Source organism: Apteryx rowi, unplaced genomic scaffold, assembly GCF_003343035.1.
Source record: "Apteryx rowi isolate R43461 unplaced genomic scaffold, aptRow1 scaffold_233, whole genome shotgun sequence".
NCBI lineage: Eukaryota > Metazoa > Chordata > Aves > Apterygiformes > Apterygidae > Apteryx > Apteryx rowi.
The window spans coordinates 965,040-978,670 of record NW_020448675.1 but is presented as its reverse complement, the minus strand read 5'-3'; the positions used below and the strand labels follow the sequence as shown (position 1 = coordinate 978,670).

Below are 13,631 nucleotides of genomic sequence, written 5' to 3'. Positions count from 1 at the left end.
TTTCTTTATTTCTTAAAAGAGTCAAACTGAAGATTCATAGCTTTTTAAAGCCACCACAAAAAATCAAGAATTCAGCTTGTGCAAAATTTCTACCTGATTTCCAAACCCAGTAACATAGATCATCTCTGGCAACAAAACCACCAGACACTACAAAAACAGGCAAACATACCTTTCCTTGCCCCCTGCCTGGCAGTCGTCAGCTTTTGGATTCAGTAATAAAGCCAAGAAACCCCAATGGAATGTCATGCTCCAGGAGCCAGCAGCAGTTCCGTGTACTTTTGAACAGATAAGCAATGACCAGCCAGAAACTGAGAGCTGCATTCTTCAGGAAAACCAAGTCTTGTGGAATGCTGTTTCTCTGTGCTTCAGAGACTCTGTACAGTCTTTGCTCTATCCGTCCTTCTCACCTGGCGTTTACATGTGGCACTAGCTCCTGTGACTGTGTCAGCAGAACCAGTGTAAATATTACTACCTGATGATCCAACTGCCCCAATGCCTGTATAAAGTCTGAGTGGTAAGCACAGACTATGACAGGATTTTCTTCCCTGTGTTTCTCCTATTGATGGCACATGAGACAGGACATTTGCTGTGAAAGACGATTTGAGTTACCTTTAAATAGATATCACCACAGCGGTGAGGCAGCAACTACTTAGATATAGTTTATATTCCTCATTTTGAAAGCCTTCCATTAAAAGGATACACAAATCATCCTGACCTGTGCCTCTGGAAGACAGAAATCCATATGCTAAAGATACCTGCTGTAACTTTATTTCAGAAAATGAGTCTGCTAAATGAGACTGAAGTTCAGCATATTTGGCAGGATATTCACTCACCAAGCTTTCTTATCTGTCAAGAGCAGTAAGAGGGAATTCAGGAAGTTTTACCACTATTTCTTTCTTTATACAGTCACAAAGAAGGAGAAGATAATAAAGGATGCTTGTGCAGCCCTGACAGACAATGCTATTACAGAATAATCATGTTAATGCAGTGAGAGCTTCACTAGGAAACAGTTATTTTTACCTAACACCACTAACTTAAGACATACAAACTTGACAGAGTAAGCCACAATTGAATCTAAACTTATAAAAAGCAGGTAAAACTTGAATCATCAGAATATTTTATTTCCTCTACCAGACATATATGTGCCTAGCAATGGGTAGATGAAAAAAAAAAAAAAAACCAGAGCCAGTCTCTCTTACCCTATTTTAATGACTAGCTCTGAAATGAAAGGAAGAATATACTCTCTTTACCTAAAAAAGGTTTTTACTTTCAAGATGCTGCTTATCTTCTTTTCTAGATTACAAATTAAACTGAAAACAGATCTCAGGTTTGGAAGTAAGAGCTGCAGAGGACAGCAAGCCATATTACAAACATGAATTATTCTACAGAAAGTACTAACGGTTCTTCTAATGTTGCTTGTTTTACTGAGATGCTAAGTTTTGCTGAGATGTAAATTGTATTACAGTTTTTGCCTAGAAATACTAATTTAAATTCAGTAAATTTAAAGAACATACAATTTCTGCCAATTCAAAAGTCCCAGGCCAAAACTTGCTATACTTCTGGATATTGAGGATATGTCCATTACAAGATGTTACATTCCTTTGAGGGAAACAACTAAATAAAAAATATTTTAAATGGAATGAAAAATACAGACTAACTTTGAAAGGAAGAAACTATTCTGTTCACTGGATAACTAACACCTGCAGAGGAACAGTGTAAAGCAACACTTATAAAAGTGCTCTGAAGTCAGGTGTCATTCTCTGAAGACATCCTGCTTCCACTTCTCTGGCTAAGGAATTTGCCAGGCCAGGAGATGCAGTATAGTTTCAATGAGGAAAGGGCTGAAGCATGGGTATGCTCATACCCTTCTTAGGGAATTAGAATCTCATTTTTGATTAGGATAAAAGTACATTTCCTGGACAGCAGGAAGTAGAGAGGGATTGACCAAAGTGTCAAACAGTTATTCAGGCTATGCTCTGGCTGAGAAGTCAGCCCCAGACAGAACAGGAAATCTCTTGGCTATAATCTATGCAAACTGCATCTGCAGACACTCACATAAACCCTAGAACAGTAAATGCACTCTTAGTCATGATGTAGATCAAAATCACCATAGCTCAGCAGAACTCAAGACTTTTTTAAGGAACACTTTCAGCCCATGTTACTGATGGAACATGAAAGAATGAGTAAGTGACTTGCCAAAAGTCACAGCAGTACAGTGGGAAAAACTCACTTCCAAGTCCTACTTCACCTTGACTTTATTTCACATACTGACATTGCAAAAAAATAACACACAGCACACAACAATACACAGCCCACTGATTTATTGTCTTTTACAAATAGGCCCTTGCAAAGCTAAAATAAACCCTATTTCCAATATATTTTTTTCCAGTGCCTTCCTTGATGAGAAAACAGAGGAAAAAGTATTTTAGTTCAGCATGATAAGACTACACTTACACAAAAATGCACAATAAGTAACTTTTTGAGTTTTAGCTGAAAAATGTCAACTCTCTACTGGAGAAAATGGCTGAAAAAAAGAAATTACAATACAACAATAAGCATGTGAGTATGCAGAGAGAGAAGCAGGGGTACAAATATTCTACCAAAAAAAAAAAAAGCATAGGTTATATAGCTGCTACAGTTCTACTCACTGTATTAGGCACATACGGCAATCCATAAAATTTCTCCTGTGTTTCCTTTAAAATTTCTGTGGTTGATCTTTTGAGAGGATGTTTCCCATGGTAGATTTGGTCCAAGACAGCGTAAAAGACCTAAAGAAATAAAATACATGTTTACCTTTGGCACATGGCCTTTGATAACCAAGAAAGACAAATACAGAAGAAAGGGAGAGGGAAGAAAGGGAGAGGGAAAAGTTTAAATATTTAAGGTTTTTTAAATCTTCTATTTTTAGTATAACATGGAAGGAGAGAAGCAGGTCACTGGAGTACCCTAAGCACCATCCACATGACCTAGCATAAACACGTGTTTAGGTCACTGAGAACACTAGTAGTACTAAATCTCCTGTATTTTTAAGCAAAGTTGGAAGACCTGTCTCTAAGCCCCCTAGAAATTCCCATTTAAAAAATGTTTTAAAATAGAATTAGTACAAAGACTGATAGAATTGGTAAAAATACTGAAAGTCATTCAAGTGGACACAACAAAATAAGCCATTCCAAAATGCCATGCACATGGCCATGAGAATACATCACATCTGCAGGGGCAAGATATGGTCCAGGCAGAGGACATGAGAAGATGCATGTGGAGCTACTGATGCTTCCCTTGTCTTAGCTCCCACAAACAGAAGAATAAATTACTGCAGTGTAAACTTAGCATGATTTTAAACTGCACCAGTAGGGTAGTTTGCTGCAGAGGTAAGAGCTGGTTCATAGGCAATTTTCGTGCAGAAGCATGTAAACTATGACATGAACTCACAGAAGCAGAATACAGATGCATGACTGAATGACTAATGCGTTTGGAGATTAAGAAAGCAGCACCAATGAACAGACTTTTCAGGCAAAGACAGCAAAGCAGAACATCTGGCACTTGAACAGTAAATATGAAATAAGCATGCATGGAAGACAGTGCCAAACTTAACAAAATTCCTGCAGTATTTATGATAGCAAGGGTGACTGAGAATATGACCAACAGAAGCACCATGAATAGGTCTGAAAACTACCTGAAGTAATAACCCTAGAAAACTCACTTTCTTCTATGAGTATAGGCCTCTGTGGCTCTGCAGGAGTTACTTCAGACTGATTTCCCTGTCTCCCTCACCTCTCCAAAACTCCAAACCAAACACCAGAAACTTCAGCATCTGATCACAAAATCTGGCATCCTATTTCAGCCAAACCTTGATCCTCTTTTCTTCTGTCTCCCTGTTCTGCTAGGACCTGTTTGTAGTTGCCTTGCTCTTCAGTGCTCCTCACAAGATGGAGCGGACTACACTGCAGTGGACCTTCTCTACAGTAAAACTTGGAGTCAAGCAGTTTTGCGGTCAGAGAGCTGGAGCAAGAGCTCAGCTCACAGCCAGGAAGTGGGGAAGCGAGAACTGAAGGCCAGTGAATTGGGCTGCCTAAAGAACAATGTGCTAATAGAGAGCAAGGGAAATGAGTCACTCAAGCCAGCTCTAAGCTTTCCCCCCATCCTGGCACATGTAAAGCGTGGGAAGAAAGTTATGAGCCAGGCCACCTGGAGAGCGCAGTGAAAAAATCCATCCCTGAAAATAAACTTGGATGAAGTTTACATCCATAAGCATTCACATCTATGAACCACAGTTCTGTGTGTTTACACAAGGCCTTTGAAATGGGAAAAGGAGATACATCCCAGTGTCACAGGATTTTTGGTGATACCGCTGAGAAGCACACTAACACTTGATATTAAAGTGTAGTCAGAAGATCATTTCTACTTTCAGTATAACACATTTCCCCAAAAAGCTAAAATATAGAAAGGTCATGAAGTAGTTATCTATCTTTATACTTATGTCTTTCCATTTGACACTGACATCGGTATTAATTTGATTCCAGTTCTTTCTAGCTCCTTGTCTGCTTATTAGCATTAAAATGTAAACAGACATACATTTTCCAGCGAAATTACTTTGACTTAAAGACTTTGGGACTTATTTTGCATGGCAAAAGCTTTATAAAAAAAGTGTGGATTCTTTTATCTTTCCTCTTTACTAACTGAATTACATGAGCAGGAAGAAAATGCAGAGATCCTATAGTTATGATGAAAAAACTATTTTCATGTGCTCACAGACTTATTTTTTGAATAGATCACAAAAGAACCTTTAGCTGCTTTCCCCATTGCTGGAAAATTCATAAGCATTTTTATTTTTTTTTAAAGGTCAAATACCACACACATAGCACCTAGTCCTCCATATGGAATACACTTTTTTCTAAGTTTAAAGAAGAGGTATTAGAGTCATTGAGTATAAACACCTACAGGTATTTTTGCAAATTTGCATGCATGGTGTTTTTTCAGGTGTATATATATGTATATATATATATACACATAGTACACACATACTTCGGCATCTGCAGATTAAAATGCAAATTTATCTTAAATGGATTATTATACTTTCAAATCAGTATGAGTAACAATACACACTTCTACAAAGGAATGTGTGCACTTTATATTTACCAGGCAATCAACTTCTCTGGGACATTTTTGCTGAATTAATAAACAGAATGATTTTGCCAGCCAGTCTCTTTCGGAATGAGTGTCTACTTCTGCAGGCATTACAATTGGAATCTCTAAAAACGTTCTGTTAAGAATAGGAAATGAATAATATTGTTGAGCGTGGTATTGTGGTAATTTGGCATGGGTTGGTACTGGTTGAACTTTAATTACAGGAGGGTAATTTTAGGGTAAACAGCCTGTTAATCACTGTAGAGTTGCCAAAGTGTGGAGAACCCTCCAGAGGGGCAGACTGTGAGCGCCAGCAACAGAGACACCCAGTTGTCCGACGCTGCAGGAATCTGAGTCAATCAGAACTGAGTATTTTCTCTTCAACCCTAAAACTACGGAGGCCAGAGTCGCTCAGGGAGAGACCTGGCAGAGATCCCCGATGGCGTGGGGGGCCTCACAGCCTGGCACACGGGGTGGGCAGCACATGCTGGGACTGCCGCACCAACTGCCAGACTTCCTTCTGGACTGCTCTGTCTCTCCCACTGTGGGCCAGGGAAGATGTGTCACTATATTCTGTACAGAGAGAGATATATTAATTTAAAAAGTGTTTTTATTAAGACTAAAAGTGTTTTTGGTATGTAAGCCCATGTAGTCTCCACACTGACAATGTGGTCTCAAACTGTGACAGGTATACAGCAAATATTTACTAAATGCTAAATCTGTCAGATCTATACAGACACAGAATAAATGAATTGGTGCATGTGAATGCATTTGATCATCACTTCAGCAGCTACTAATCTGTACACTGGCAAATTATTCTAAATTGGTGGACCTCCGGAATAGACGTCCACAGCTAAGCGTTCCTGGTACAAAATTTTATTTTGACCCAGAACTRTTTTTTCCCCCAAAACTTGTTCATAAATTCATCATATTATTGCCCACATTCTTTTTGGATGATAGAGATTTTCATCTATGTCTATATGAGAAACTTTTAGACACAGAAATGTCCATTTCAAAATCAGACTTGCAGAGAGGATTCAAATATTTTCATGTCACAGAGGTATAACCACATGTAGTGCCTTCTTGTTCACACTGCTTGCACAACCAACATTAGCCACAATGAGAACAAGTGTTGCACTGAAAGCATAATTTAAAAATCCATTAAGTTAAACCAGTGAAAAATCCACGCACACACTCAAAACAGTGTAAGCCTGGGTTTAATTAGTGTGACTGACGTATACATTTACAGGTCCACACTCAAGTGTTCTGATTAGTTTTAAATCACTAAAAATCATTGCTCACAGCAAACTGCATATATTTAACTAAGTTGTTTTCTAAATCAATCTTAGTTAACCAGTGCAACTCATGTTTGTAGACAGGGTTACAATCATTTAGGCACCCTTCAATGAGCATAATCAAAAATAATGACTACCTTTTACAGAGGTAATAGAGTTATCTCATCTAAACACTATGCCAACTGTAGTAAGAAAAATTAAATGCTTCTGGCTTAAGGGAAGACAAAGAAGAAAAAGAAATCACAAAAAAAATCACACAGCARAAGCTTGTATTATGCTAAACACAGCCAAACTCCCATTGTAAAAAACATGACTGAATGCTAATGTTACCGTTCACATCTGAGAATTCCTGTAGTGGGGCTGAAATAAATTAAACTCCCATTTTAGCACCAGAATTTCCTTTACTTCCTTTGAAGAAAAGCAAAACTAGTAGTTTATTTACAGGAATGACTGATCAATCACATTTCTCCACAGAAAACACAAGTTTTACTGCTCATAACACTGTGAGAGAGAAGTCTGAATCACCTCAGTTAAAAAAAAAAAAAAAAGCACAAGGATAGATCTGGTTTTTGACAAAGTTATATTAAAAACATCATGTCCAAAGTAAGTACATCTGATTTTAGATCATTTTTGTTACGTTCGCTTTATTTTTAGAATCATTTTATACTTTATCAAAATAAGGTAAGGTTTTTTCTTTACCAAACYGAAACACTAAAAAAGATTTGAGAGCATATACTAATTTCAAATTAAAAAGAAGGGTTAACCATTTATTTTAACTGTATGAAGCAGTTTGGTGATGTGCAAAGTCAGCAGCAGTAATTAAAGTGTATCAACTGTTCAGCCTTATAGCTCAGCCACCAATTTTGACAGCAGTCTTTTATTAACAACCTGCCACTTTCATTCTGGAGCTGCAGAAGACAATGATCTCGAATCATATTCTAGTAATTAAGCAAGTTAGTTTGATTTTAAGGTGCCCTGTATCTCTCAGCCCTGCTACACTTAAATGACCTAAAGGTGCACAACACTTGCATTACTGCAATGAGTTCTTCTTAAATGATTCYGTGAATTTAAGAGCTCAAACTTAAACTATATTTGGGAATTCTGATAATTCAATCATTTTCAAAAGCTGTGTTTTTCAAGTTAGGTATTTTCCTATACATTCAGGCATTTAGCTTCAAACAGCACAGAATATGTTAAGCAAAATACACATGAAAATGAATGTCAAAAAGAATTCACTTTCCATAATTTGCATGTATTTAGATAATATGTGTTTATATTAAAATAAACATTTCTGAAAATTTTAAGAGATCAAAATATTTTCTGTAAGTTTTGGATATGGACTAGAGACTAGAATGCAAAGACCATACCTGGAGTTGCATATCAGCTGCAGCACACACTTTTTTGGATTCACACAGTCTTGACACCATGCTTTTTGGTAGTGGCTTGAATAAAAAAAAGTCAACACATATTTAGAATAGTTGAAAAGTTTGTAAATAGTAGGCTTACTACTAAGGAAGGCTTAAGACACACAGAAAAGACTCATGGTGGTAGTTAAAACATCTTTGACTTCTAAGTGCTTTGCACTGAGGAATTAAGAAGGAGGAAGGAAATCTCATTTTCTGCACAAAGCATTAAATGGGAAATTATGATATTGGCAATAATTTACATAGCAATCAAGATATCACTGCACCTCAGTGTTTGATTTTTTATAAAATGATCTTCTGTTCCCTCGCATGCCTGTTAAAACTATGACTATTTCTAGAAATAAAGAACAACAGATGGGGCTGTCAAAGTCTTCCCAGGTCATTCCATCTAATCTTCAATAGCAGATTGTACAGTAAATTCTCCTGGGGGTCTTTCAGCATAGTTTATTAAGACTTACATGGATCCCCATACACATCCCACTGAGGCCAGCAGGGTTTTTGTAACTTCAACTGGGACAGAATCAGGCCTTCTATCCTTATCTACATAAAAATGTGGATACTGAACAGAAAATATCTACCTTCTGAAATTTCTAACAAAGCTGAATTTATTCCACTTTTTCCATATTCCAATTACCCATGACACCGCAGGCTGAAAATGAGAGACATTTTTCAAGTCATTAAGCAAACTCCTTTTGACTTTCTATCCAGATCTCTGGAAATACATCCAAAGATTATTTAATGCCAGATTTTTAAGAATACCTGTGTATGAATCCTTGACCTTACATTTCTTGCCAGGGCTTCCTGAAGCCTTTCAATATATGTTTTTCCTAGTAAGCATATTCCTTTTTGCCAGCAGTTTTATTAACCCAGAATATTAAATTTGGTTAAAATAACTGAGTTCTTGCTGAAATATTAGAAAAGATATTGCAGGTTGTTCAATGTAATACAGATGTTTGGTATTACACAGAACTCTAAAAGCATACCTATACTTTTACAGTGTGTTGAAGTGTTTAAGAAATAATACAAAGTTTACAGATTCTGATGGCAGAGACATGTGTTTAGATTCTGTGCAAATGATATGACTTCAAGACAAACCATATGATGTTCACAGAATAAAAAGCTAACTGCAAAAGTCATATGTAAGTGAGGAAAATGTTATCAATTAACTCTCCAGAATCTGGAAGTTGAAGCAGATAAGAAAAAACTCTCAAGTTGCACAGCTGTTTTATGTAGTAGCTTGCCAAGGCTTGTTACCTCTTTTCCAAGATAAACGTTAGCTGGGTCGAGAATAGGATAGAACAACACCCACTATTTTCCCTGTCATAGATGTGCACAGTTGTTAAATTTCAACACAGAAAAATGAACCAATGAACATAAAGTCTGTCCTACAGTGCATCCCTGTCATGTCAGTATTTATCCTTCCCAAATACAAAAATTCTGTTTCAAATTACATGATGGTTTTGGACCACTAGAGTAGGAGTAAATGGGCAATTATCCACTGTAAAAAAAGATGTCACCACTTGACTACCTTGAGGTTCCATACTGGATTTAGTAGTATTTAAAACAGTACTTAATTATGTAGAAAGGCTGCTAAGGCAAGCAGTAAGATAGCAAGATGTGCAAATGGTAAAAAGCACTTTGGCTGGGTAACTCTTCTCCTGGTTCTATGAACATGTCGTGTCTTATTCCCTTACATATGCCATATGAAGCATGTACTTCAATAACTTTTCATCCTGGAACTAAAGTGCAGTGGGTTTGCAATAACACAGTTTTAGCTGTCATGGGAAAACCCCTTTTTCTGTGTAACAAAGCCTATAAAATTTTGAACATATTTTGTTATAAGCACGAAACCTATCAGAAAATGTTGACAGTTTTTTGGAAGTTTTCATTTCCTAGCAAAGCAGTGCATTATGGAATAAGACAAAACTGACTTCTTTTAGGGGTGCTTGTATTTGAATACTGGATGGGAATTCTTAAATTGTAACTTTTCAGTGTTAAAAAAGCTGAAAATATAAAAGGTTGGCAACAGCGAACGTGTTTATTTTATGCAGTTATAATTTAATAATGTTAAAGTCAAGAGCACTCCTATAATTAAGGTCAAACCAGTTCTTTCAACATAATGGATTTTCAATTTTATATTTCAGCTGTATTAAGTAACAGCAAGAGGAGTTAAGTGTACAGGCTTTTAGTTGGTACACAAAATAAACAAAACAAAGAACACTCAAGACTTTGCTAATTGGCATTTTGGTAAACAACAATGCCACAGATCCTCACTGAATCGGGAATCCAAGTTCCCAGAGAGCAGAAAGGGTCTGCAATGCGGACGGACACCACACACCCACCCAAGGCAGCCGGCCATAYCCAGCCCTGCTCAAGAAACTCCTGAAGCAGGTCTAAGTCTCAGTTCAGAGCTAACCATTCCTTACAGACCCTCCTTGTCATGTTTTTACTGTTGCCTACTTTTGACTGTACTGCAAATAGCTGGGAAGACTACTGAAAAGGCAGCCTCTGCATTCACCCATCTCCCCTTTACCTTCTGCTATCAGTGTCTATCATATTCTAAATTGCATTCCTAAGGGGAAAACCAGAAATGATCATTAACGATTCTGGTGTACTCACCAAAGAGAACGTTCAAAGTTGCCCAATTCTCTCTGCACAGGAGATGGCCTAGCATCACTTTCTAGAGACCAAGTAAAATGTAGATAATACCAAGAGCCTCGAAGAAAATTCTTATCTTTTTTAGCAGCCCTACAATCAAACAATCAATGTAGATCTACTCTGCCTCTGTTCTCTGTATGAGGTGTAGTAGCAGCACAAGCAACTCACAGCAGAGGACATACTCATTAATCAGACAAGCTTCTCACATAAATGCCAAATCAAAAGTAGCAATAGCAAATTGCTACTGCTGCGTTCCCTGTATTCACAGTTGTGCCAGTTCTGTTGGAGTTCCCTTGAAGATCAAACCCTATTGTTTGAGCAGATAAAAATTAACAGGAAATCACTCTTATGACAATACCTATTGACAAAAAAGCACAGGAGAAAGATAAAAATGTTGTATTTGTATTAATCAAACAGGGTTAATGATCTGGATCACAGATCACGTCAGATCATAACTCACAAACTAAGCAGAATTTGACACCAGAAAAACAATGGCAAAAATTAGATTAAGTTGAAAGAATGATAAAGAGGAGATCACTTATTCTTCCCAGAGCACCTCTGGGATTTTAAAACTTAAGATTTCAGGGAACGAAAATTAGACTGCAGAGTCTTTTCAAAGACCACCACTCCACTCCGGAGTTTGTGTCTGTGCATGTCAGGCATACAGATATACTAAGGTCTTGAATGTACTGAGGAAGGTGTACTGTTTTAGGTAACAGAGACTATTTCTCATACTCTGTTAGGATCTCATATAGGTCCTTAATAGGTAGCTGAATGGAGGAAAAAATGCAGCAAAAGGATTCTTTTTTTTATCCTGAAAGATGAGCTATCTGATAAAACCAGAGCCAAACTGTCATCTTCTTTCCAAAAGAAAGATTTTACAGTGCTTTGGCTAAAATGATTTTAATCGAATAACCATTCCATTTTTTAAATTTAAACATTGCATGCTTTACTTTGGGTTCTTCTTTTCCTTCCTTTTATGTTAAGTAACTTTAAGATCTTGGCATGAATTTTTCAGCATGTTTGCCATGGTGGCTAAAAGAACAAAATTCCCTGTGTTCCAGATTCCCAAGGCATGCTTAACTCTTTACTGCTATGTAGTAACAGGGACCTGTTAAGACTGTTTACTATCTGTGGGTTTATTCTTATAATCACGATAATACAATACTGCCTTTGTAATTCCATCTCTGTGAAAAATGAAGTAAGTTCAAATTTGAACAGCTGAAATACTGGCCTTTGTTCAAGAGAGCCTCCAAAAGACACTCAAGCTTAAAATGAGTTAGCTCAACAGACCTACCACATCCCCATGCATTTAACAAACAAAACTAAACAAACAAACACAGTGATGGAATGGTACACATTCCCCAGATTGTCTACTTAACATTGTTACAAGCTCATTTTGGTATGTCTCGACTTCATGAGCTTACCTTAGTAATTCAACTTGAGTAACTAATTAACACAGTCCTCTATATTCTTTTTATCTCATGGTTTTTTTGTTTTGGGTTAAGATGAAAGGAAAAAATAGGCTTGCTACTTTCTTGGAACAAAATATTTTTGTGCTGACCAGTTCTCTGAATTAAATTCACCAGACCTGTTCCTTTTGCCAGACGAGCTTGCAAGCTCTTGAGCTCCTCAGTACTCACAGCAGAACTGTCCAAAACGCACAGAAAGCAGAAACAGGCTTCCTATCAGCTTCAGCATTTTGAGGTCAGATCCTTATTGGCCACATCTATGTGCATAATACATTCCCACCTTGGAAAACTTGCCCATAGAATCTTTTTTTTCCTTCAGTGTTACTCAACAAACAGTTTTCAACAGTTCATATGTTTCAACAACCAAAACAACACCCCTTTCCCCCTCCTCTTCCCATAAACAAAAGYGCTGATCCTCAGTGAGGACTGCAGCTCAGGACCAGTCCTTCTACAATTGACTTTTATGGCAAAAGCAATCGGAAGCTGAGATTACACTACGAAGTTTTACTGACATAATTATGTTTAGTAGGAGTGTTAAAATCACACCACCTAATTCAACAATTCTGTGTAAAAACCATAGCATAGATGCAGCAATGCCAAAAGAATACTTTTTCAAATTATCTGTACTGCCTCTTCAACAAGAAGTTAGGTCAGTAAAAAACCCTCTTTTTCTGTCTACCCCTAGCAGAACTCTGTTGGTATAGTTATTGCAAGAAAGATTCTTCTTGCATGTAAAAGCTCAGTGTCTCTTTATTCATAAGAGGAAACTTGATAGAAGTTCTCATATGGAACAAAATTTGGACGAAATGTCTTTCCAAATTTCACATTTTAACTGTTTTTCACCCAGCTTCCTTACTCCTGCTTTAAAAGGGGGAAAAATGGACTCATTTTTCTTTCAAATAGCTCAAAAACTGGAGAAGAAAATGTTGATTAAACTTTCTATATGCATACAAAAAAAATGATTCAGGGAACGAACAGGAAACATAAGCCCCAAAAGGATTTTTGTGAAGTTTTAACAGTAAGAGAGTAAGGATTTACTATTCCAAGTACTTTGCAACCTATACACAACCAATATAAGTAATTGCTGTAACAATAACAATTTCATGAACAGAAAAGATGGCTTCAATCTACTTGTATTTAGATCACAGATATAGAAATCTGGTATCAACCTCTTAAAACTGGCTTAGATCAATCAACATAAGCAAAAGCAGATTTATGTAATTTAGATAATGGTTTAAAAATACATTTTAAATTCRGAAAAAAAATGCAATTAAAAGGAAGCAGTCTAAAACCCTCAAGAGACACACAGTAGTTTCAGGCTCTTTTCCTAATCTTCCAGCATAATCCATTCTTGTCCCCCTTCAAGATTGAATTTCTACATTAAAGCTCACTCAATTGCTCTCTGAAAGGGCAAGATTTCATCACCAATAAACAGAAGAAATTTTTGGGAAGTGCCAAATGGGACACAGGGCCTGGTTCTTAGCTTTTGCACTGCAACAAAACAYGGTTTAGATCTGTTAAGCCACTTTGAAGACACAAAGCCATAAATAATGTTCCACAAATCTCTTTCAGATGTTTTACTCAAGCTCATTCTCTGAATTCATATGCAAGCAGATTAACTCCACAATGTTTAAACACTGTATGAACTTTATAGAAAA

At 37.0% G+C, this 13,631-nt stretch overlaps 1 protein-coding gene across 1 annotated transcript in view; it reads right to left on the bottom strand.

The window, feature by feature from the left end:
- MIPEP (mitochondrial intermediate peptidase) overlaps window positions 1-13,631 on the bottom strand; it is a 77,050-nt gene that overhangs the window by 26,075 nt on the left and 37,344 nt on the right. The window contains exons 15-16 of the mRNA XM_026065924.1: window positions 7,787-7,861; window positions 2,649-2,768 (exon numbers count right to left, since the gene is read on the bottom strand). Coding sequence (XP_025921709.1) covers window positions 2,649-2,768; window positions 7,787-7,861 — 195 coding nt within the window. The remainder of the gene's footprint in view (window positions 1-2,648; window positions 2,769-7,786; window positions 7,862-13,631) is intronic.